This window comes from Panicum virgatum, chromosome 9N, assembly GCF_016808335.1.
Source record: "Panicum virgatum strain AP13 chromosome 9N, P.virgatum_v5, whole genome shotgun sequence".
Taxonomy (NCBI): domain Eukaryota; kingdom Viridiplantae; phylum Streptophyta; class Magnoliopsida; order Poales; family Poaceae; genus Panicum; species Panicum virgatum.
Window position 1 is genome coordinate 23,450,356 of NC_053153.1, and position 25,990 is coordinate 23,476,345.

General features: G+C 44.2%; 1 protein-coding gene and 1 pseudogene across 3 annotated transcripts; one reads left to right on the forward strand and one right to left on the reverse strand.

Annotated features, from left to right (window-relative positions):
- Positions 1-388: 388 nt before the first annotated feature.
- LOC120688868 lies at positions 389-13,167 on the forward strand (annotated as a pseudogene).
- A 1,433-nt stretch (positions 13,168-14,600) lies between these two features.
- Positions 14,601-18,040, reverse strand: LOC120691294. Of its 3 annotated transcripts, none has more exons than XM_039974340.1 (4): positions 16,706-18,040; positions 16,434-16,612; positions 15,973-16,162; positions 14,694-15,162 (listed from the first exon to the last, which is right to left on the reverse strand). In XM_039974340.1, the coding sequence occupies exons 1-4, from the start codon at positions 17,955-17,957 to the stop codon at positions 15,035-15,037; spliced, it is 1,749 nt and encodes a 582-aa protein (XP_039830274.1). In that variant the 5' UTR covers positions 17,958-18,040; the 3' UTR covers positions 14,694-15,034. The 3 variants fall into 3 exon arrangements, with proteins under 3 accessions (XP_039830272.1, XP_039830274.1, XP_039830273.1); XM_039974339.1 differs by having other exon boundaries at positions 16,434-17,103; positions 17,146-18,039; XM_039974338.1 differs by having other exon boundaries at positions 14,601-15,162; positions 16,434-17,962.
- Between the last annotated feature and the right edge of the window lie 7,950 nt (positions 18,041-25,990).

Below are 25,990 nucleotides of genomic sequence, written 5' to 3' on the forward strand. Positions count from 1 at the left end.
CCTTGCGCAAAGCCTCCAAGCCTCGAGTCGCCCCAAATCTCGGTCTTTCTTAAGTCGCAAAAAATAAATCTCGGCCTTTCTCATCTCCCTTTTTTATCCATGGAAAATTGGTGGCTTTCGTGGTTTTGGCGTAATATGTGCTGCGATTATGGTGTAGATTGACTGAATGACTCAATTATATTCATCAATGAGAGGCCTATTTATAGGCAGTGTACATACATGATAATTACATGAGCGGTGTTACGTTACACGCGCTGGTTAGTGCTAGAATTAAGGAGATCCGGTGCATGCGGTGACCGGGCGTCGTGGATGCTATTGGTATTCTAGAGTGGAAGTTGGAAGGAGGGGACATAAGGAAAGAACTTGATCTTCCCTTTAGTGTTCCGCAATGGGTAATCTGACTGAGTGCGCCCAGCAGGCTTCTTGAGGGTTGGAGGGACTGAGGGATTTCTTGTGGTTTAGGCGTCGTATGTTTGTGGAGAGGGGTTCTACATCTGCATATCTCCTGTTTTGTGCCAGAGTACTTAAATTCCGTGGAAACCATTTGCCTACGATTTACACTACCGCTCAGAACTCTGTAAGTCCTTGTTTTTTAGGGCTTTTTTTTTCTTGATTAGAGGGATCAATTTGATAGTTAAACCCGATTCTTGCTAGTGGAGCTTGTTAATAACCTTTGGAATCCTTTTTCTCGTGAGTATTTTCTTATTATTTAGGAATTATTTGGATAAGATCAGCGCTGCCTCTAAAGACAATTTAAGTTCTTGTTTTCCAATATGCAAGAACTCTTTTAAGTTCATAACTCTGCTGTCAGCATCATTTGCTTATGGTATGGCGACTTATCTAGTGATCTCACTTGCAGAGGATTTCTTGGAAGAGGAAGTAGCCGAGCTATGGGTAACTCTTGCCTTGCTATTTCTTGTAAGGATTTCCTTTTGTCTTCTGCACTTTTTCTGCTTGTTTCTTGGCTCGAACATTTAATCACGTGCTACTGGAGTGATATCGTGCTAAAGCTGTACTAATATAATAGATTGTCACGTGCAAAAAATTATCTTGTTGTTTGGACTTTCCTCTCTATTGCAGTACTACCTTTAGATGTTGATCTTTCATATTATCTGTGCTTCTTGCCATCAAACCAAACCCATTTTAAACATGTGGTCCAATATGGCACCTCCGTTTCAGCTGCAGAGCAGACAACCTTCAAGTGGACAATTGACGGCGTCTCCTCACTTCTCAACAAGGGTGAAGGATGGACACTCTCTGGACTGTTTATGATTTTAGGCCTGGATTGGTATGGATATAGCAGCTGCTCTTTTTGACTTCTGTTGCATCTGGTGGTTTTAGAACTAGAACTTCAGCATAACTTAATATCCTGTATGAAAAAAACTTAATAGCTTCAGAAGTCTAACCAACAAAGAAATGACTGTTTCTAACATCTCCACCAGCATGTAGCAGGCCTATCAAAGGTTTCTGTAAGAATCAAAAGAGAAGACATGGCCATCGATGAACAGATCCTAATTGCTCTGTCTTAATTTTTTTGCAGGTACTTAATGCTGAATCTGAGGGACAGAAAGAGTGGAGATGAAAATGATTATGTCTCTCTGAGGCTTGAGCTGTGAAAACGTTCAGTGAAACCCAACACCATCGTAGAGGCTTGTTTCAAGTTCGTGATATATGACCAGGTCTATGGAAAGCACCATGAGCATCAAGGTAAAGTAGCAAATTGCACCTGATAACAATAGCTGGAATGCTTTGCATACATGGACTTAAAATATTCCCAATTAAGCTGTTGGCTATAATTTGCAACCTTTATTTGCATTTGTCTCTGCGAATGTTTATGTTCTCATTAATGAGTATTTTTTTTTAAATTTATGAGTATTTTATTTCAAAGCCATTATTTATTTTAGTAAAATCTCTATTTCTGAAGAAAAGAATGTTAGGAAGAAGAAGGATTGAACTGTGTAGAATTCCATTAAGGACTAGGGTTTATAGAATATAGATGAGATATGGCCATACGGGCCATACATGTCACATGAGCCAAAAGAACCAACTACAGCACTATTCCCTATCCATATACACTGAAGGTGGCTGAAAAGATTCTATGTCTGACACACTGAGTTTGTGAAGATGAAAAAGATGCAGCTTTAGTAAAGAAATCTACCACTTGAAGCTCAGAAGGAACATATTGAATATCAATTATCAATTGTTGACAATGATATCTTGTAAAGGATGCATCAACACCAATGTGTTTGGTGAGCTCATGCTTCACTGGTTTTTTGGCAATTTTGATGGCACTTGTACCCTCACATTGAAGAGGAGTAGGATCAGAACATAGGATTCCAAAATCAGCCAACAATCAGCGAAGCCAAATAATTTCTGTAGTTGTTGCTAGAGCTCTAAGTTCTATTTTTGCACTTGACCGTGAAACTGTAGTTTGTCTTTTGGACTTCCATGCAATTGGAGAAAATGCAGTAGCCTGTTGTAGAACGACGATCAACATGGTCACTAGCCCATGTCGCATCCGAATAAGCATGAAGTTGAGGCTGATTTGATTTAGGATAAAACAATCGTCATGATGGTGTCCCCAGTAGATACATGAAGCAAATGGGCATAGTGAACAGAAGTTTGCACACTCACAAATTGAATAAGAATGCGCACAACATTTGTAATATCCGATCTGGTGGCAGTAAGGTAAACAAGGCTACCAACCACATGGCGATATCGAGATGAATCCTCAAGAAAAACACCATTAGTGGGCTGCAGTTGAAGATGTAACTCCATGCTATGGGAGTAGCTGCAGACTTTTAGTGTCAGTGAGACCTGAATGAGCAAGCAAGTATTGAATGTACTCATGCTGAGAGAGATAATGGTCATCATCTATGTGGGTGATATCAATTCCTAGAAATAGCTTAGAGGTCCCAGCTAAGACATCATGAACTGTCCAGTAAGATGTTCCTTCACATTTCACAAAGGTGATAAAGTCTTGAACTTGTGATTGACATATCATCCACATATAGCAACAGCAGAGTGCGACCGCGCTCAGAGACATGAATAAAGAGAGCCGGATCATGATTACTTGGAGTGAAACCAGCAGTGGTAATAACAGAAGTAAATAGCTCAAACCAAGCTCGAGGTGCCTATATTTTAGACCATATGATGTGCGACGAAGGCGACAAACATATCCAGAGGGAACTGTCAAGCCTGGCGGTGGCTGCATATAAACTTCATCATGTAAATCAACATGAAGAAAAGCATTTTTGACATCAATTTGAGATATGGTCCAGGAGCAAATTGCAACCACAACAATAAGAGTACGGATTGCTGTCGCATGAGGAATAGGAGCAAAAGTTTCTTCATAGTCACACCCATAAACTTGCTAAAAACCACGAGCTACAAGACGAGGTTTGTATCTTTCCACTGAACCATCAGCTCTAGTTTTAATCTTATACACCCACTTACAAGTAATGGGGACAGCATGTGCAAGCAAAGGAACAATCTCCCAATTACCAGTATGCTCTAAAGCGGTAAGCTCTTCATGCATACCTCGTGAAAAAATCTAGAGGTTATGGAATTTGTTCTATCATTAGTCTATGTTTAGTACTCCTAATTACTATCAAACAGAATTTACAATAAAAACAGGGAACCATCATCCCTCGCTACAGACTACCAAGCAAGGGAGTCCAGGACACATCTACCAGTCTATCCTCTCTTTTTTTTCATGGTAGATGCTCTAGCCGCAGCTCTGTCTCTGTCCTTTGGGTCTGTGCTCTATGGTCGGAAATTGTCGGAATCGGTATCATAATTCGGAAAATGGTGGCGGTCGGTACGAGATTTTCCCGTATTTATGAAACTAACAAAATTAAATATGATGACAAACGACTATAAAATTAATTGAAATAATAATTTTTATATTTTTTTAAAAAACAGAAATAGTCAAAAGCAATATCATAAAACAAAAAATCATGAAACGGTGTCAATCGGTACAGAAATTTCCGGTCGCACATTCATCAGGAGCACCATCCAGCGCGATCCAGAGGCAACAAAGGGGGCGTGGTCGGAGGAAAGAGTGCACGCGCAGCGCTTGCCTTTCCCAGATGTTAGTCCATTATTCTTACTTCTTAAGCCAAAGCAGCTGACATTGGGGCTACAAGCATCCATGGGTCACTGTTCAGCCACCGGTACATTTTTGCTACCTATCCAAAGGATGCTACCTATCCAAAGGAAGGCATGAATCCACAGGAAGAGCTGACAAGACAAGCGAGCGAATCTCGCATTCAACTGCTTTTCGGTGTGCCACACCAGTTGTTAGGCTAATCCCAACCTTCCACCTCAGTTGATACCAATAGAATAAATTGTGCTGCCACATAAGCAAAAATCTAATATAACAACCAAATTAACGAGGAGAGAGGAGAAAAACCGTAGACACCGTGTCGCATACAGGAAACGGTCGAGTGGTGCGTTGGGACTGTGGACATTTCTTCTCCACCAGCTTTGGACCCCACCCGCCTTGAGCCCGAAGTAGCGCGCGTCATGGCTACCCGCCGGAGCTCACTGGCGTGCTCATCGGGGAGCTCTTTATCATGCTCGCTCTGACTGACTGCGGCGTCATGCTCGCGCAGACTGACTGTGCCGCCACATATACACTACCGTATCCGAGTGTTTTGCCGAGTGCCAGAAACACTCGGCGAAGGCTTTGCCGATAACACTCGGCAAAGGTCACTCGGCAAACCTAGTGACAGCGAAGACGACTTTGCCGAGTGTTTTTTTTCGGGAACTCGACAAAGCTTTCATTGAGAGCCAAACAATACTCGGCAAAGTCTCCACAGGCGATTACGGTGATGACGGTTTCGTCGAGTGCCAGACGGAAAAGCACTCGGCAAAGAAGAAAACTTCGCCGAGTGCCGGCCGTCTGACACTCGGCAGCCAAGTGCCGGGAAGCCGACACTCGGCAAAGTTTTAAACTTCGCCAAGTGCCGGGCCACTGACACTCGACAAAAGGCCAATCTTCGTCGAGTGCTATTGCTTTTGCACTCGGCGAAGACCGTTCCCAGGCGGCACTCGGCAAAGAATGTTTGTACAGTGTGCGATGTGTTTGCCGAGTGCTGCAGGGTCGGCACTCGGCAAACGGCCTCTTTGCCGAGTGCCCAAGTTCTGGCACTCGGCAAATCTCATGGCACCCGGCATATTTGCGGTTTCCGATAGTTATAGCTACAAACTCGCCGCCGGCAAGTTGCCAGCAAGAGCACGAATGCCTCCAAATCTAAAAGAGCACAGAACATAGAGAAAGCAATTATCAATTTTTTGAGCTGCCTAGCACGGCTTAGTCCAATTCAAACCATGGAAAATTGATGTGAGATTGGGATTTAGTTGAAAGTACAAGGCAAGCTCATGGATTTGCTGCACCCGAAGCAACCTGACATGGACCCGCCGCCATGAAGCACCTGCAAGACTGCTTGGTGCACCAGCTCGCGAATCCAGCTTATACTCCCGTGAATCGCTGAACTTTTCCAGGGATCGAGCTCTTCTCTACTCAAAGAATCGAGCTGGTTCTGCCCACATTAGCGTTCTCGCGTCGTTGGAGGTATTCGATCCTGCTTGCCGACGCGAGTTCGCCACTGTATGGGCTTGCCGCGTGATGTGCGTGCGGCTCACAGGCGCAGCCCCGGGCACAACCGCGTGCCCCGTCTAGCTCTCCACCTCTGTCAGCCCGCCGCGGCGAGGTCGCGCACGAAGAGGGCCCCGCCGCCGTTCATGCGTGCCCAGTCAGAGTCAATGTTGCGAGAGAAAGGGAGAGGAGAACGGACGGAGATGGGAGATTAGAGAAAGGGGGAAGAGAATTCACTACGAGCCCACACAAATCCTAGTTAGGAAACTATGGGTTGGAGTCTTGGAGATATGGTTTTTAGAGTTGGTGTCTTACTGACATGGAAGAATAGACATTATTTATGGACACCATGGATTGAAGCCGCATGCAGCAGGAAGCCGCACCCTCTCCGCTTAGAGTGCCCGCGCGCCAAGGAGTCGCTGGTTGGGCCACATGCCACGAATGAGCGACAGTACGCGGGAAACGCTCTCGCGCGATGGGGAGCAAGCAAACCCGATACTCATGCATATTGCTGCCATCACTTGATCATTATTCAGCCTCCAAACTTTGGCATCGCTATCAGTTTCAGCTGGTGGATTATTAGTGTGTAAAGCTGTTGACGTCTTTTGGGATCAACACACGGACGCATTAGAAGTTTAGAACGTGTGGCACGTCTTTTGGGATCAACACACGGACGCATTAGAAGTTTAGAACGTGCGGCACGAGGAGGAGCTCGCTGCAGCACCTCCTAAGTGAATCAGTCAAACTGGTTTCACGGAGCAGTCAGAGCGGTTTCACGGAGTGGTCAGACCGGCCGCCGGCAAGATCGATGACGAATCTACGAAAATTAGCCCGGTAAGACCCGTCGGGGCAGGCGCACGTAGGGTTGTTCTAGAATCGGCAGGCCACCTAGAACGCCCTCAATTGACGTAGAGACGAAGGAGGAAAAACAAGTAGTAGATTGGAAAAGCTAGGACAAGATAAATAAAAAAGATAAAAGTATTGTATTTGATCGATTGGATAAACCTCAATCAGCCGTGACCATTTATATTTATAGGGAGGGGAGGTCTTGCCCTATTAGGAATTCAAATTTATACAAATCCCGTGCCAAAATATAACTCCAAATTCAGACTGTGCAGTTTGTACTGGTCAGACCAGTCTACCGGACCGGTCTGACCGGTCCGACCCAATGTCAAATCTTTCAGAAGGCATAACTCTCTCATCCGAGCTCCAAATTGGATATTTCACATATGCATTTTGATCGTCTCGACGAGAGCTACGCAATAGTGAAGTCAAATTTGCATTTTGAAAAGTCACCTTGACCGGTCAGACCGGTTTGTGCATACCGGTCTGACCGATCTGCACAGTGTGCCAATTTTGGTCATCAATATGTGCTCCCTGTTTTTTGGTAATACTTGCATGCCAAAAAAATAAGTCATTGGACCAAAATTGTCTAAGGACGATGATAAACATGCATCAGCCATATTTTGTTCTAAGGGAAATAAAATTTATCGGTCATATCTTGCTTTTTCTTCAAGCTGATGACAAAATCGATTGCTCACGAGACTTTGACGATAGTTTTGTATCCTTAGCTTGATCTGGTTGCTCCTTCTGTTTCTGAGTAGTTCCTTTCTCTTCATACTTGGGCAGGAGTTCCTTGAAACTCTGCCTTTTCTTTTTGCTGTTTCTAGAATTTTTCCGAGAGCTCCCAGAGGGACCGGTCAGACCGGTCTGAGAAGACCTGGCGCCCTTCTTCTGTTCTTGCCCCCGAGTGTTGAATTTTCTGATGAAGCTTCAGGGGACTTTTTCTCTGCAATTCCTTTGTTCTGTCTCGGAGGTTTAGATCTTGGTTCACCAATGATTGAATTCTTCCTTTTTGTTGATTCGGCTGATTCGGCCGAATTAAAACCTTAGGATTATGTAATTCAACAGTATGCATAGAGAAAAGATTACTATCAACTTGCATTTGTGGAACAACAAATCAACCTTCATTAACGGCCAATTGAATTTGTCTTCTAACCATTGCAATCATTGGTTGCATGAGAAAATGAATTGTGCCATTTGCAATAAGCATGCTGCTTTAGTTCCTCAAGCGGCGGAATAGCATGAGACAATTTAATGTATCCCAATTTATTTAATTCATCGAATATGTGATCACATTTGGATACATCAAAAGTAAACTTAATATTATCTTGCCGATTTTTCTGAAAATGCTTGAGAAAACCGCAAGTGCAAGGTTTATCATTAGAAGGCCAAGCAAATTCAGCATCATAAACATCCTTGCCTTCATCGTTCGAACAATTTGATTCACAACCAAGAATATAAACAGGACAATTAGGCTTTTCATTGGACTTTTGCAAACTTCTAGTCTCTTTAGCTTGGCTTTCATTAGTCAGAGCCTTTTGCAGAACCTGAATAACATCTAAAAATTCTTGTCCATCTAACTTTTCTTTATGAAAATCAAGTAAACCAGCAAAAGCTAGATCAGCCAAATCTCTATCAGAAATTGTCAAACTAAAGCATCGGTTTCTAATATCTCTAAATCTTCTAATATATTCAGCAACATCTTCATGTATCTTTTTCTTAACCGATGTAAGATGTGACAATTTCAATTCAGTTTCACCATTAAAGAAATAATCATGGAATTTTTGCTCTAAATCGGCCTATGTGCGAACTGAATTGGGTGCCAATGAAATAAACCAAGTAGACACAGCACACGATAGAGATAAAGGAAATAACCTCAATTTATAAATATCACTAGTACTAGCTTCACCATATTGTATAATAAATTGGGCTATATGCTCCAATGTAGTTTTACTATCATCACTTATGAATTTAACAAATTCAGGAATTTTAAAACCCTGTGGATATGCAACATACTCGTACTCATCAGGGTATGGTCTTTGATATGATCGGCATCTATCTTTCAGATCTATACCAAAAGTTTGTCTAAAAAATTTTATTACTTCATCTTTAGTGCTGCCAGATCCAAAATCATCGGCCCTAAGCCGATTTACATTAGGTGTACCATAAGGTTGAGCAAAGTTCGGCGGTGTAGAATGTTGCAAAGAACTTGCTGCCCCATACAACACGTTTGCATGAAGTGCTGAATTATAATTAATTCGGTTATGCTAATTAGCTGTAAATAGTCACTAAAGCATTATTAGTTGGAATTCTGTCATTTGCCGAATCAACCATTGCCTTATCGGTATTAGATGTAGACGCATTTTTATCACTACCAATAGGCTTCATACCAAGATGTGATTCTATTCGGCTAAACCGATCATCAAACATACTATGAAAATTTTGACCCACAGAATCTAACTTATTATTCACATGAGAAGAAACAACATCATCTATAGCATTAGCTATTTCTGAATTAAGAACAGACTGTTCGTTCTCATTGAATTTTAACTCGAACTGTGAAGCGTCGAAGGCGACATCCTTTGTGACCTTCCCTTGTCGATTGATGGAGAAGTGCGAGATGTATTGCTTCATGGCTTCTTCCTCCAGCTTCTGGATCTCCTTCTCCTTCTCTTCTCTGATCTTCTTTTGGATGTTATCAAGAGTCATCTGATGTTCGGCCGAGAGTTGCTAAACAGTTGGCCTTGAGATGTTGGCGGCATCAACATCACTAGGTTTAGGAATTTTACCGGCCATGGTAGCCGATTGATTCTATCCCTAGCGGAGTCGCCAAAAAGTATGTTGACGTCTTTTGGGATCAACACACGTACGCACTCAAATGTGCAGCACGAGGAGGAGCTCGATGCAGCAACTCCTGCGTGGACCGGTCAGACCAGTTTCACGGAGCGGTCAGACCGGTCGCCGCCGGCAAGATCGACGACGAATCTACAAATGTTAGCCCGGTAAGACCCGTCGGGACAAGCACACGTAGGGTTGTTCTAGATCGGCAGGCCACCTAGAACGCCTCAATCGACGTAGAGACGAAGGAGGAACAACAAGTAGTAGATTGGAAAAGCTAGGATAAGAGAAAGTAAAAAGATAAAAGTTATTGTATTTGATCGATTGATAAACCTCAATCGGCCGTGGCCCTTTATATTTATAGGGAGGGAAGGTCTTGCCCTATTAGGAGTTCAAATTTATACAAATCTCGTGTCAAAGTATAACTCCAAATTCGGACTGTGTAGCTTGGACCAGTCTACCGGACCGGTCCGACCTTGTGTCAAATCTTCCAGAAGCCATAACTCTCTCATCCGAGCTCCAAATTGGACGTTTTACATATGCATTTTGATCGTCTCGACGAGAGCTATGCAATGGTGAAGTCAAATTTGCATTTGATAAAGTCACCTCCAAAAAGAATGGAACGCTGCTTCGCTCTGCTGGATGTGTCGGGAGAATGATCACAATTAGGGCGATCCAAAGCCATTGCTTGAAGCAATTGAAAGTTTCCCACGGTGATCAAATATCTTGACCGGTCAGACTGGTTTGTGCATATCGGTCTGACCGGTCTGCACAGTTTGCCAATTTTGATCATCAACAAAGCAAAACCAACATACTTGAGTAATATTTTGAGTGAGAAAGCCCACTGCCCGATAGTTCTGGCCATTGAGTTTGATGTCCAATGCAGATGCACCAAAAGAAACAGACGCCAGAGGTGTACCAGAAGATGCCATGTCCAATACAAATGGCAGAAGTGATGAAGACACCCTCAAGCAGCGGACAGTAGGCGAGGAAGGGACGACGCGGACAGGGCAGGACGCAGATGGGAGCCGCCCAGCTCGACGAATCTGCCTGACGGGACCACACGGCGGGGGCAACGCTCAGCGGGCACTAATGGCGGGCAGCGCTCGCGTAAAAGGCAGCGATGCGACGCCGTCGGACAAACGGCGACAAAATTGACAGGTGAATCGGGTGGGTGGACGGAGGAAAAGCCGCCTACATAGGCTGCAAAGGCGGCCGGCGGCAGGATTAGAGCTGCCGAAGGCAGGATTAGGGTGGCCGGCGGGAGCAGCCTGGCTCGATGGCATGATATATAGGGGGTATGAGGGGTGTGCCCATCCAGGTGTGCGGGATCGGCTCTTAAGAAGATGAAGAAGAAGCGGAGATGGAAGAAGTGGGTTCGGCTTGAGGAGGAAGAAGATAAGGTGGAAGAAGTGTGGGTCCCACTGGTCAGAAGGAGGGAGGGAGCACCGTATATTGAGTTAAGGGAGCAGGGGCGCACTGGGTCATTTCGCATGTGCCTTATTATATGCTGGTAAGGTGAGTCACGTCGGACAAAATGGCAAAATATTAGATTCGGGTAGAGAACGGTGGAAAAAAATTTATTTTGTTTGGAAGGATGACAAACGAGCAGACCCAATCTGTAAGGATAGCAAATAGTTAAATACCCCCATGATAGGAAAAGGGGGAATTGAACTGTGTAGAATATTCTATTAAGAACTAGAGTTTACAGAATATGAGTTTATAGATATGAGCCATGCAGGCCATATGGGCCAAAACAACCAGTTATAACACTACACCCTATATGTAATTCTATATACAGTTAACAAAGAAGTACTCATGCTTTGGATTTTTTTTTTGGTGTGCAGTGAAGCACAATTTCGAGACTAGAAGCATAAGCGCTCGGGTAGCATGCATGATCCCCCTCGAGATACTGAAGAAACAGTCCTCTGGATTCTTCGCGGGTGACACCTGTGTCTTTGGTGTCAAGTTCATCAAAGTTGTCATTGCAAAAGCGAACCTGCTATCAGAAACACTCTTTGTCCAGAAGATGAACACCTTCAACGAGGCCAAAACTTATACTTGGAACATTCAAGACTTCTTTGCTCTGAAGAATCCAGGCCAATCTCCAGATTTCGAAATTGGTGGATATAACTGGTGATTTCATCTGAATTTTAATACCCTTTTAGGCTTGCTGGTTTCATTAAAGCTACTTCAGTTCATTTCAATTTGCTCATTAAAAGCTAGAGACTACTATAGTTACCCTTTTTTAAAGAGGGATTGAGAGTTGCACCCGTTTACATCATCGACTGAATCACAGAACTTCTATGCTGTCCAATTGTTTAGGTTAATCAATATCCATCTGTTGGCAGCCAAAATTGGCAATGTCGAAGGCCGACCGGTCAGACCGGTCTGGTCCTGTGTAATCCGAATCAGGTTAGATTTGATTTGTAGAGTCCGTTTGTAATTCGATTTGGAAGGGGTACGTCCTCCCCGGCCTATAAATATAAAGGCCACGACCGATTGAGGTCATTCTACCCAATCGAATCAATCAATTTACAATTTTTCTATTTTTCTCCAAACCCTAGCTTTTCCAATCTCGTATTGTTCTTTGCTCATCTCTACGACGTTCAAGGGCGTCTTGGGTGGTCTGCCGACCTCAAGACAACTCTAGATCTGCGAGCTCCGACGGGATCTCTCACGAGCTCGTGGTTTTAGGTCTTCGCGAAGCCTCTTTGCGTCTGACCGGTTGGTGCGACCGGTCTGACCGGTAGACCGGTCGCCGGTGAGCTTTGTCTGGTTCTGATCGTTGCGATCCTGCGCGTTCTAGCACTTATGTGTTGGCCAATTCTGCGTCAACACCATCCATCGGGTCAAGATAGGATCACGAGCTTTGAAATGCTAGACATGACTGGTCGACTGGATGTTATTTCGATCTGCATTCTCCTTACCTTTTTCAAGCATGGTTTTATGGAAATTACTGCATCGCACATGTAATTGACAAATGTAGTTTAATACATCATCAACTGAATGGTGCATGCATGTGTGATGCTGCCGAACTTGCAGGTTTATAAGTATGTATCCATCTCATGATGAGAAGCACCTCTCCTTGTACCTGAACATGAGCACGCAAAACGATCTCCCCAAAGACTCTGGATGCCTGGTCGAATATACCATATCCATCATAGACCAGGAGGGTGGTGGCAAGCATCGCCATTTAACTGGTTTGTATTTTGCCAGAAGTTTGCTCGATCAACAGGAGTCCAGATGCTAACCCATTATCACGTATTTAAAACTTGTCTTGCATGGAAATTTAGGCCGGTTCACCTCGAAGAATTGTTACTGTGGAACGGAGAAGTTCATTTCACTGGAGGATTTCAAGGATGCGTCCAATGGGTATCTGATCAAAAGCAAGTGCTGCATTGAAGCCAAACTCACAATCGTTGGGTCCTCCAAGACTGGGTAGAGTACATCAGTACGTGCGCGTACGTGTGTTTCTTTGTTTCTGCTGAAGATGATGGGAGTGGAGATGGGAAACACAGCTTAAGCCATAGACATTCCCGCACGGGTTGCATGTCCTGTTTGCAGGTGCCGTAGGTGACCAGTTGGTAATCTCGAATTCTGAATTTCTGATAGCATTTGTGATGGGGAAACGAACTTTCCAGATTCCTACACCGCAGATGTGTTTTCTACTACCTCTATCCCAGAATATAGTTATTTTTAAATTTTCTCGATGTCAAATCTTATAAACTTTGACTGTAGATGTTAAAAAAATCATAAAGATTGATAATATTAGCTACTCTCGAGTACTATCTCAATTGAAGTATTACCAATTGTTGGTGATAACATCATGCTTGAATGTATTAGTGGGAGAGTGGAAGGGTTAGTAGGTTGAAGAATGGAAAGACTCTTACTCTGTCTCAGACAGTTGATGAATCATGGTGATAGGTAATGATGTGTAGTGGTGGGCTGGGGTTATAAAAGTAATATTAGTTTACTCATAACGAAACCACCTATTGTATTATGTAACTTTTTCTATTAAAAGTAATTATTTTTTAATATATTATTGGTCAAATATGTTTGAGTTTGATCTAAAAGTTGCTATATTTTGAGATGGAGGTAGTAGATTCAAAAGAGGAAGAAGTGATGCATGGAAAATTAGTTGACCAGTTGTATTGTACCTGCACTCTATGTACTATCATGGCATGCCGTAGCGGCGTATCATTCGCATATGTGCAGTACACAAACATAGTTTGTAGCAGTTGGTGAGAACTGATGACAGGTTTGATTCTAACATAAATTAGTTTGATTGAGGCTTCAATGCCCCAATGACACATTGAGACGGCATCTGATTATCTGTGTGGACCCCAACATTATCGGAGGAGGTCAGGAGCAGAGATGGGACGCTTAGCTTGATAGATCTCGCAGTTGACCGTGTCTGAACGTAGTTATTAGCATTCTTTCTCCGACTCATAATTAACCCGATGGCTGATTAATTTTTTTGTTACAAGGACCGTCAGCAGTAGCACACATCACTGTTTTCCTCTATCTATCTTTTGTAGGTATGGAATAATAAGGATCTTGTCCTATAGGAATAGAATGTGTTGGCACCACCATCTCTGACCTTCATGGCTGCAATTTTACCTGCTGACAATTGCTTCGATTGCATCCCACGCAGTGCCTATACATTATCTTTACTGACGGCGAGTTATTTTCTCTGCATTGTACATGATCACAAGCCTCGTCGATCGATTGCAACCTAAATATAAATTGTTGTCATACTTCATCCAGTTGCAGACGATTAGTCCTTTTTGCCTACCAATCTCTTGCGGGAGTTTCATTTTAACTTGGAATGTATTAGAAAAGAGGCTGTGAACTTACCATTAATTACACTAGAGTACTGCCCAAAAATCCCTGCCACCAATATGCCATCCTTGTTGCTTGCTCTGCCGTCAGCTCTGACCAAACTTTCCATGGTGTCTGGGACAAGCAGGCAACGAGCCAACGACTGATATCCAGACGCCAACCACAACGTTCAGACGCATCATGCCCGGAATGGCGAACAAGGGAAGGGGCAAATCATCGTACATGTAGCGGCTACGTTCAGATGCGGCATACGAACCTTTGCATGGGAAATGAGACGGCAATGACATAAACCAGAACTACGACATTGATGTTAGGATTTTTTTACTATGCCACTTTGCGACTCGGTTGCGTCTACACCTCTACGGAGGCTGTGGAATTTTTTAGCAACTGCGGCCTCTTTGGTCAAGGTGTTAGAAAACGAGTAAAAGGTATAGGCAGATTCGCTTCGAAGAAGACATCAAAAGAACATGAGTGAACGAATCAAGCAGGCAAATTCTGATTACAGATGCAGTTACTTTGGACAGGTGAACAGAAGTGACAAGTGCAGGAACCAATGGGACATACAGAAATTTGAACTTCTGATTGCATAGGCTCAAAAGGATATCCTACATTCTTGTTGATCTGTGGACAGACAAAAGTACAAAACCTACATTATTCTTGTTAATCTGTGGACAGACAAAACTATATACCTGGTTGAAGACTAGAACGTGCACTAAAACACGATGGAGCATTCCAACATACCATATCAGCATAAAATCAACCCGGCTCACCACTACAGAAATAAGAGAGGGTAGAACCGGTGTATGCAGAGATAGTATAGCATGCTACTACAGCACAATTGTACTCCCACATGGTCAGGTTCCTCAGTTCACTAATTGATGTGTGGATGTACCACCAAAGCGGAAATCATGCATCGATTCCAGGACCCGGATATGCTGGAAGACTCATTATCCTCTTGTCAAGCACAGGACTACCCACTGTGAAATGGTACAAGCTTTGGAACTCCAAATCTTTTAAGCCAAGTACCTCATGAACTGCACAGAAATTCTACCAAATTAGAAGCTGTTACTGAATAATGCTTAAGCTAAAAGACAAATGGAGAGTTAAAGTATCATGAATACTGCAAAGTGAATAGAAATATGAAGAATATTATTTGGATATCACCGTGGATTGTAATTAAGAGAAACCAAATATAAGTCAGAAGTAATCTTGTGATTCATGATCACAAGCAGAACAATCAACTTGGGCATCAAAACTGAGCGACATGCTGCTGAAGATGTCTTATTCTCCTACATGGATTTGGGGAAAGAAACAGCCGAGACATTATGGCAAAAAACGGTAACAGTATTCTAAGGATCATTCTATTTTTTCAAGTTGTGTTGTCCCAGCTGGCTTAATGAATAGTACAATAGCTGCTACAACAGGACAAAATGAATAATACATTGTTCAACTTCAACAGCTAATTTTTTGCAATAAAGATTTGAGTCATGCATTGCCAATTTTCTAAAGACAAGAGAAGACAATGGACCGATTAGATAACATTGAATTGGCTTGTGCTCATCAAAAAATTTTGCCTCGTTTTAGCATAGCATGTATATTATTCAATAGAGTCCTGAGCATCCTATGCGCCAATCATCATATCTTTTAAGTGCACATAAACTGCAAAACAAAACAGAACGATTGGGCTTTGTTCCCCTCTGTTGTGAACAACACAGCAGGGTTTTCTCTCTATTTTTTTATACAACAAGCAGAAAGGAATGTAATGGTGTTAAATGTTCTTATAGTTTGGAAACGCTCCCTGTTTCAGCTAATGTAAGCTAGCAGAGGATTATTGCAGAACTTACCAGCATCATCAAAGTAACAGCCAATCCCTGTGGCAGATATTCCAACAGCATGGGCCTCAAGGTAAAGCACTTGGCCGAGAACGCCAGTCTCCCAAAACAAACGAGGATACATCCATTCACCTTTGTCATGCAATACAGGCTCGAATCTAGCAATCATCCCAAGGCTAAAACATCCATGTGAAGCAATTTCCTGCATAAAAATACCAAAAGCAGATAACTAGTGAAATTTCTGCATGTACTGGAATAGGTTGCATGGTCAAATGCCAAATTGAACGGAGAAACTTTGAAATTGGGTTCAAATATTTAACATATCAGGACGAACAACATAACTTAAGGCAGAATGTCTGGATCTAAGCATAAATAAACATTGATAAATTCATAAGGAAACACGTTAAGCAGCCAATCAAATATAGTTTATAACTGATTAACCAGAAACAATGCCATTTGCCATATTCATATACCTGAAAGCATGAGATCTGCATTGCCAACCTTTGGCAATCCCCTTTCATAAGTCTGTAGAGTGGGAGGCCATCAGGGCAGCCTTCTGGTCGAACCCACTCGAAGTCCTGCCTCATGGCACGCTGCAATGCACCAAAATGCTCCTCGTTCCTTACCAGGAAATACAGACCTTTTGGCAGCCCTGTGATGCGATGCACAAACAATGCGGCATGGACCTCTGCATCCCATGGTAATACACGGAATGGAAGAGCACACTGCTTCCCCTGCCGCTCACCTGAGTCAGCCTCCCCTGATGGGAGGCAGTGCAGCAGCATCTGATAAAACATGTCCCTCCCCATCACATGCACCCCGTCCATGTCCACCGCACTTCTCCGACGTCGCACCACCTCCTGCACAGTTAATTGCTTGTACAGACCTTCCGACATAGCTGGGCTTTTCCGCCATGGCATCACAACGAAGCGTTCCTCAGGCGCAGGGCCATGCTTCTTCACTTCTTCAGCAGTGCGGTATATCACATCCCACACCACATGATCCTTACTAAGCGCATTCGCCTTCCCCACCCAATCCAGCCCATCAAACCTCCTCAGTGCATCACTCATCCTGCCATAGTCCACCTCAGGCTCGGACCCAGCTGGGAATAGCAGGACGGTGCAATCTGGGTGCTGCCGCTCCACCCAAGGCGCCTTACCCTTTACCACTCTGTTGGGCAGCTCCTCAGGCGTTGCAGCCAGGCTCCCCTTGTCCACTCCAACCAGCCTCCCAAGATCCTCGTACGACAACCCGTCAAGCACCTTCGCGTCCCACCCCAGCGCCGCTGCAGCTACCGCCACCGCCGCGAGCGCGTGGCCCACGTCGTGGTTGCAGTACCGAAACGCCCGCTCCCCATACTTCCACGCCTCCCGCCAGAACACCGAGGAGAGCGCCAAGACCGCCGTCGCCGGCGCGGGCAGAATCGCGCCGCATTCGCCAGCGGGCGCCATGGCGCGGACCTCCAGGAGGTGGTCGCGGGGGGCGTAATGGGCGACGGCGAGCCGGCCGGGCTCCCGCGGGTGCGGGAAGAGGATGTGCGCCTCGGTGGGGTGCAGGTTGCCGCTGCTGGGGTTGACGCGGAGCGACCAGGTGGAGAGGCCCGTGGACTTCCAGGCGGAGAGCGCGAGGGAGTGGAAGAGGAGCGCGGAGAGGGAGTCGACGGTGAGCGGCTCTGGCGGCGGTGGCGGGGGCGGGGAGTGGAAGAGGGCAGGGTAGGGGATGGGGCCGGCGGAGAGCGCGTGGGGAGGCGGATTGGGGAGCGGGAGCTGGGGCGCGGGGGCGAAGCGGAGGAAGGGGTTGGGCTGATTGGCCCAGTCGAGGCGGCCCGGGCCGCGCGCGTAGCCGGCGGTGAGGCTGTGCTTGGTGCGGCAGTGGTACTCGGCGGCCGCGGAGGCGGAGGTTGAGGGAGGGGTGGCCGAGGTGGAGGACATGGCGAGGCGGCGGAGCGGGGCGCGACGGCGAGGGAGAGGGGAGGGGAGGCCGTGGCGGAGGAGCATTTCGTTCGGGTGGGGGTGTGGACGGCCGGTGCTGGGTTTCGCGGCGATCCTCGGGAAGCGGGTGGAACCGTGGCGAAGGTTCGGCGGGCCGTGGGTTGGGCCGAGGATTATCAGATAGGGCTAGGACGGAGAGCATCTTTTTCTTTTTTATATTAAAAAATTTTCAAAAATATATGTCCGTTTCGAAAAATTTCGAAACTGACCCCGGTCGCCCGGCCCAGGGACGACAGGGGTCCTGTTGCCCAAGCAACGGGCGACAGGACCTCAATATAATTTTTTTTGAATTTGCAAAGAGATCCCTGGCCGGGGGTGGGGGGCCTGTCGCCCCTCCACGGGCGACAGGGGCCTGTCGCCCCTCCACGGGCGATAGGGGTCTCCCACCCTATATAAGCCCTGGCCTCCATTCCCTTCTCATTTGAGCCCAAAAATTCAAAAAAAAAGAGGGGTGAGGAGAAGAAAAGCGGCGAAGCTCTGCCGAATTCCGCACTTGTGATCTATCGGTAACTTCCGTATGAATCCGTTGATATTGTATAACAATTTAATTTAATTAGCGGATTAGCTGAATTAGATTTGATGCTCTAGAACACTCGTTTAGTATTACAATTTCAGTACTATTACAGACTTGTTTTTAAATTAATTATGAATTAGAATAGAATTATGACAGTACCTTATTGATATTGCAGCATAAGGCAAGGCTGCCTCCAATTGTGGAGGATTTCCATGGACCGAAGAAAAATCTAGTATAATACTTGATATCATGACCCATCTTGTTATTAGTAAGAAGTTGGATCCGTTAGCAGATGGTGCGATAGAGATGGTGTTGTCCAAAGTAGTAGAGTTTAAAGATTTCACATTATTTCGAGGTATTACAACGCAAGATGTGAAGGGATACCTGCTAGAACGTCGAAAAATATACATGAGAGTATGTGAACTAGCGAATCATCCTAATATCATTGGATTCTTACAAAGTTCTTGTAAGATATGGATGCGGCCAGAGGTGTATGAGATGCACATTAAGGTAACTCTCATTCAGTTCTAATCCCGTCCGTCATTTGGAATCCATATGTTTGAAACAGTAACATTGTTGTTTAATTATATGCTAGGATTACCTCGAGGACACGGAGTTGATTAACAAATCGATACCAAATTTCCGTAAATTGGTATGTATCTTCGGTGGACTTATGCCGCAAACTAGGCGAAGGAGGTGGAGAAGATCTTCGGGTGATAGTACTTGGCCTCCACAAAAACAGATGACCGGAGGTTCGTCAAGTCATGCTGCAGTACCTCAAGCACCAAGTTGTGTTAACTTGAATGACGACATGGATGACTTCATGCCCCCCAAATCATGGCCTCCAACACATGATGTTCCTCTCCCTATACATGAACCTAGATCCAGAAAAGAGAGAAAGGGAAAGGGAAGAGGTTCGTCAAGTCATGCTGCAGCACCTCAAACACCAACTTGTGTTAAATGGGATGACGACATGCATGACTTTATGTCCCCCAAACCATGGCCTCCAACACATAATGTTCCTCCCCCTGTACTTGAACGTAGATCCAGAAAAGAGAGAAAGGGAAAGACAAGATGTTCGTCGAGCCATACTACACCACCTGCAGCACCACCATCTGTCAACTGGGATGACGACATAGATGATTTCATGCCATAATCTATAACATATGATGTTCATCAGTTCAAGATGTATTCGCATTTAGTATTGTTAATGTTGTATTATTCTTGTATGTATGTCTCGTACCTAACTTGCATTCACTGGACATGTACATAATGTCGAGTTTGAATCGTAGTTAGTCTTAATGGAGCAGCGAAGCATAAACATATCATCTATCGTATGTAATGGAAAATACGAGAGTGATCAGAGGCGAACGTTGAAGTGTACAAATAAGCGGTCCACAGCTATCTCATTACAAATAAACATCAGAGATACAAACATCGGATATATCTAACCACCCCTAGGGCATCGGACCCTCTTAGCCCTCTGCTGGGCACGGACATGGCCCTCGGAGTAGGTGTGACGATCCGGAGACCTCACCTGTCGCTCAGGACGCAAAAGGGGCTGCGGTGTCTGCTGCTGAGAGATCCCAAGTGGTGCTCCTCCTAGCTGTGAATACCCCAAGACATCGGGGTCACCGTGCGCGCCAGGTGAGTCTGGAGTCAAGCTGTCGAGTTCGTCTAAGGTGACGCCCTCGTTATCTGGAATGAACATACTCGAAACAAACCCTGCGTAACATATAAACGTAAACCAACATATGTTGCGTGGTAAATTAGTGAGTGTATTGAGAGAGTGTTTTGTACCAGGTCGAAAGGAGGAAGAAGGTCCGGCGCCCGCATCGGGGTAAAATCCTACGCATAAAATGCGGATGTTAGCGTACGCTCGTGTCTTTCGTCATGACATGTAGAAACCGAAATACGAAACATAAACTAACCTGTGTAGGCCGGTATCTGTGGCCCCGGTACCATCCCTGGATACGGTCCGCCAACTGGTGGTGCCCCTCTAAACATTTCAGTATGGCCGAACGCAGTAGCTGGATCGTATCCTGTTTGTGATATTAGTGAATATGTAGCAATACTTGATCTAATTTTAAAGAGATATCTACGTTACCTGCAGTTGTGTAGTACTGCGACGTCGGCCCGTGCACGGTCGCCGGACACGGGAACGACGACGAGGCCAAGGACGACCCGTGGCTGTCTTCATACTGCACTCGGTGCTCAACTGCTGCAAAGAAAGACCTATGGCTCGAGTCGATAACTGGGTCTAGCAAGGAGTCCATCTCCATACCTGCATTTAAAAATATATAAGAACACATAAGTACATATATGTTCCATACAAACTGGACGCACGATATTTATACATTACAGATAGGTTCGATACAAACTCCACGCACGATATTTATACATTACAGATATGTTCCATACAAACTGTACGCACGATTACTACATATTACAGATATGTTCGATACAAACTCCACGCACGATTAGTATATAGGTACAAACTGCACACTGGTGGATCATGACACCGAGTGCCTTCCACGAGCAATTATCACCGATGGTCGTCTGAACGTAGGAGGTGCTCCATCTCTGGGATTTCCGGAAGGACCGACGTCAGCAGCATCGTGAAGTGCATTCTGAGGACACTTCTTGTAGCCGTGACCCAATGCTCCACATTGGCTGCAACGCTTTTGTGCCTTGCTTGCTTCGGACTCGTCCATACCATTCCGAATACGACGTGTCTGACGGCGGCCTTTGCCTTTCTTAGTGGCTGGATCAGGAATAAACATCTTATTCTCATTATTCTGAATGAAAGGTCCCACTATTCCAATCCCGTATACCTCATGTCCCCAGGTGGATACAGCTGCTTCCTTGCTGAAGTAAGGTGAAACAAATAGTCTTGGCTGCAACCCAGACTCTGCACATGCCACAATGAGATGCGAGCATGACAAATGCAATAACTTAGGCTTCATGCAGGAGCAGAAGGCTTTGCCATCTACTGTAATCAAACTCTCTTGTACCACCCTATCTCTACGGATACCACAACTAGTTCTATCCTTGCATAGAACCTCAAATCTATGCTCCATTGTACCTGTCGATATGACGCGGTGCAGTTTGGCCTTTTCAATCTTCTGTTGCATATATTGTGTCACTCTTGTGCAAAACTGAATTTGGGGGTTGCTGATGTTTATGCTTGCAGCCATTTAACGCTCTCTGAAATACTTCATGGACCCATACATGATGAACTCAACAATTCCCACAAGAGGAAAGGCACGACAAGAACGCATAACCATATTGAAACACTCTGCATGGTTCGTTGTCTGAATACCATACCTGTATTCCGTTGGTATCATAAAGGAATGACCATTTCTTTTTAGGTGCACCTCGAATCCAGTGTGAAAATGGCTTCTCAATTGAATCCCTAGCCTCTGCAGCCTGACTCGTGCTTGTTCCTGATGCCCTTACCTTCACTAGCTCTGCAGTCAACTGATCAAGCATCTGCCATAATGCATTGACTTTTCTCTGTTGATTTTGGGTGCATAACCTCTTAAACATGTTCTTAAGATCCTTGTTCTTGAAGTGGTCATAGAAGTTTGCACCCATATGCCTAATGCACCACCTGTTTTGGACATCGGGCCACAATGGAGGCGTTGTCGCAGTTCCACGTTGTAATTTCAGTATTGATTGTAGCAGACCTGCATGCCTATCACTAATAAGGCACACATCTGGACGTGCAGCAACAACATGAACCTTCACTCGTTCAAGGAACCAATACCAACTGTCTAAGTTCTCATTCTCAATAAATGCAAATGCGAGCGGAACTATTTGGTTGTTGCAATTTACCCTGATTGCGGTGAGTATCTGACCTTTATACCTTCCAGTCAGAAATGTGCTATCAATGCAGATCACCGGAAAACAACACTGAAATGCCCTAACACAGGTACCTAGGCAAAAGAAGGCTCGTTGCAGAATGCTTTGCCCCCTAGTCACGGCTGGTACGAGGTATGTGTCATAAAAGCTTTCAGGATTTCTAGCAGCAACCTGGGATAACATACGAGGTAGGTTATCATAAGATGCCTCGTATGTGCCGAACCGCATCTCGAACATCCTTTGTTTAGGCCGCCATGCCTTCAAATAACTAATAGTGTACTGGTAAGTCTGCTCAATGTGTCGAACAATCATTTTTGGCTCATAATTTAGGTTGTCCATAATCAACCCATATATTTGCTTTGCAACAAAGTCGCATGATATATTGCGATGCGAGGGAAGAACTTCTGACAGCAAATAAGTGTGCTCTGTCACAATGGAACATTTCCAGTTCGACTTCCATTTTCCCTTGAATGCATGTACTCGCCATGGACATCCATCATTCACATACTTCACCTCATATTCTTTACTGCCAGACTTTACGACTCTAAATTCTCATTTCAATGATATTGCTCATAGTCTCACAGCATCTTTTACGGCTTCAATGTTTGGATATGTTGCACCTTGCACTACCTCATTCCCTCTGTACTCCCACTCCTGATTTCGTACGTCTTATGCGACATGATTACCAAAACCATACTCCTTCCACTCTTTTGGCAATGAGTACTGCTCGTCATCAGATGAGCCCTCATATTCTTCCATCTCCATTGCGGTTTGGTCTTCTGCCTCCATCTCGTCCACAATGCTATGTATCCTCTCTCCCTCATCACCAAGGCCATCTGGTCCGATGTTTTGGTTCTCTATCTCTTCTGACTCATCTTGCTCAACATAGTTTGTCTCTCTTCGAATATTCGGAGTTGCTTGATCTGCACCATGTTGGATTTTATTTTGTGTCTTCTCCCATGTTTGAACAAGAATGGCCAGAGGCCACCCACGCTCTAGAGCTGCTTGCATGTACTTCTGTCAGTCATCAGTGATGTGTATCATAATCAATTCCCATAAGTCACTTTCTACCTCCCAATTAACAAGAGACTGGACGGTCATCACCTGTGTCTCCGGATCAACACAGAACCCACGCTGCAGCCACTTATATATGGAACCAAAACTCATCTCCAGAGGTTTATCTATGGCGCTAGATGTGCACTTAAAGGCAGAAAGGTCTACTCCATTTGTCCCATACAAAATATTGTAGTCACCAAAAAATACTTGAAACTACATCTTGCTCGACATATCTGTATATCACGGAATACTTATCGAGTTATAATCTTTACTTCACTACCTTATTGAATAATCCGTAAAAACTAAGTATGGATTTCAACTACAACATATAAGTATTCATAACTACGTGATGACACTCAAATTCTATACTGCATATGCGAAATTCTATTCTAAATCGTAATTAATTTATAAACACGTCTCTAATAGTACTGCAATTGTAATAATAAACGCATAGTACTAATTTTCTAAACTAACTTACTACTACATAACTAAAGTATCATTAAACTCCTCCTTAAATGGTTCTATTATAGCAATAATTAAATTAAATTACTCTACAATACCAATGAAAAAATACATAAGTTAAATGTACTTACATGCAGATCACAAGTGCACAATCCGTCGGAGCTTCGCTGCTTTCCTTCTCCTCACCCCCTCTCTTTTTTTCTGGATTTTTGGTGGAATTTTTGGATTCAAATAAGGAGGGAATGTGGGTCAATGGCTTATATAGAGGGGGCACACCCGGTCGCCCGAGGGGGGGCGACAGGCCCCCCCTGCGCGCCTGTGGGCGGGGCACCCCCAGTCGCCCGAGGGGGGGGGGGGCGACAGGCCCCCCTGCACCCGCACGCCCCCGGCCAGGGACCTATTTGCAAATTGGAAGAAAAAAATTACAAACAGGTCCTGTCGCCCCTTGGGTGGGCGACCGGGGTATTTTCGAAATTTTTCGAAACAGACATATATTTTTGAAATTTGATTTTTTTTAAATATAAAAAAGAAAAAATCGCAGGACGGAGAGATATTTTTGCGGGCCTTTCTGTGTTAGGCAGTCCGGCCTGGCACATAAAATGATTTTGGGAAATTATCTTAGAGCATCTCCAACAATTTTTTATATTCTCTCTCTAAAACTTGATGTTTGCAAACCAAGGTACAAAATAGCCCGCTAATAGCTCGCTATTATCCGCTATTAGCTTTTTAAGAGATCTCCTGCTACGTTATACAATATTTGTCCGCTATGTCCGCTATATGGGTTTTTTATAGGATTTAGTGATAATAAATGTACGCTACTTCCGCTAAAGATGTAGCCAAAAGAAATAAAGAATCAATATAACTAGGGTGGACCATAGACAAAGCATCACGGGCACAGTTAGGCAGTCAAGAGACGTGTTGAGTCTATTTTAGAATGTTAGACCAATGATGCTTCTAATTTTATATGTATTATGGATGTATGGCTATGAAAAATTTGCTGAAATTAGTTGCATTACTGATGTTATTGGCCACATTATGCATATTTTTTTTGCAAACCGCTAAATGGATAGCTCCGCTATAGTTTTTGCTATAGCTCTCTTAGCTTTTTGGAAGAGCTTCCGCTAAACGTCTTAGCCCGCGATTTTATACCTTGTTGCAAACTCTCCAAATAAATATGAGGAAGGAAAAATGTGTTCATCTCCAATAATTCTTCATTTTTCTTTCCAATAATCTAAATTGTGGACCTTTAGTCCCAGGGGCGGATCCAGCGGTGGGTCAGGGGGGCTCGACCCCCCCCCCCCTACCGCCACCGGAGCCATGGAGCCCCTTGGAGCCCCTCCATGGATTTTTAGTCCAAGGAGCCTCACGAGTTAGCCCCGGCCCACTAAAAATTCCAGTCACTTAAGCCCAAGTGCGGAGTGCCTAGTTGCTGAACTGTCCAAGGCCCAAGGCCCAAACGCACAAACACAAGGCAGGGCTTTTTTTCATTTTTATATTTAAAAAAACAAATTTTCAAAAATATATGCCGAATAGGAAAATTTTCAAAAATGGGTGCCTGTCGCCCCCTAATGGGCGACAGGGTGCCTGTCGCCCATCCAGTGGGTGACAGGACCTAAATGTAAAAAAAAATTTATATTTAGGTCCTGACGCCCAGGGCGCATTAAACAGTGAACTTGTAAAATCGATATAAAATCGTAGAAAAACCAAAAAAAATACAAACTCAACTGTTCTGGATTCTATGAAACAAGATCTAAAACTTTTGTTACATAAAGTTTTTTATTTGATCAATGTATCTTGCTCTATTTTAAATACCACTTTAATGCACTTTTATTTAAATCTCAAGATCAATCCTTTGGATGCATGTCATCTTTGGCCAGAGTGTTGCATATAGTGAGCATAGGCTTGTACAAAATTAGTAGGACCAGAAAACATTTCTAGTATAAGTTTTTAAATTAGATCTTGCAATATGTCTAGTTTAAATGGGTTATTTATCCATGCTGCTATACTGAGTATTAGAAGAGTACCATTATTATATTTCCTAAGAGCTATAAAAAATTTTTGGTAAATTTTAGATAAGCACAACTAGACCAAATGAATTATTTCAGATTTTTCTAGGTACAAGAACTATTTTTCTTGATTTAGA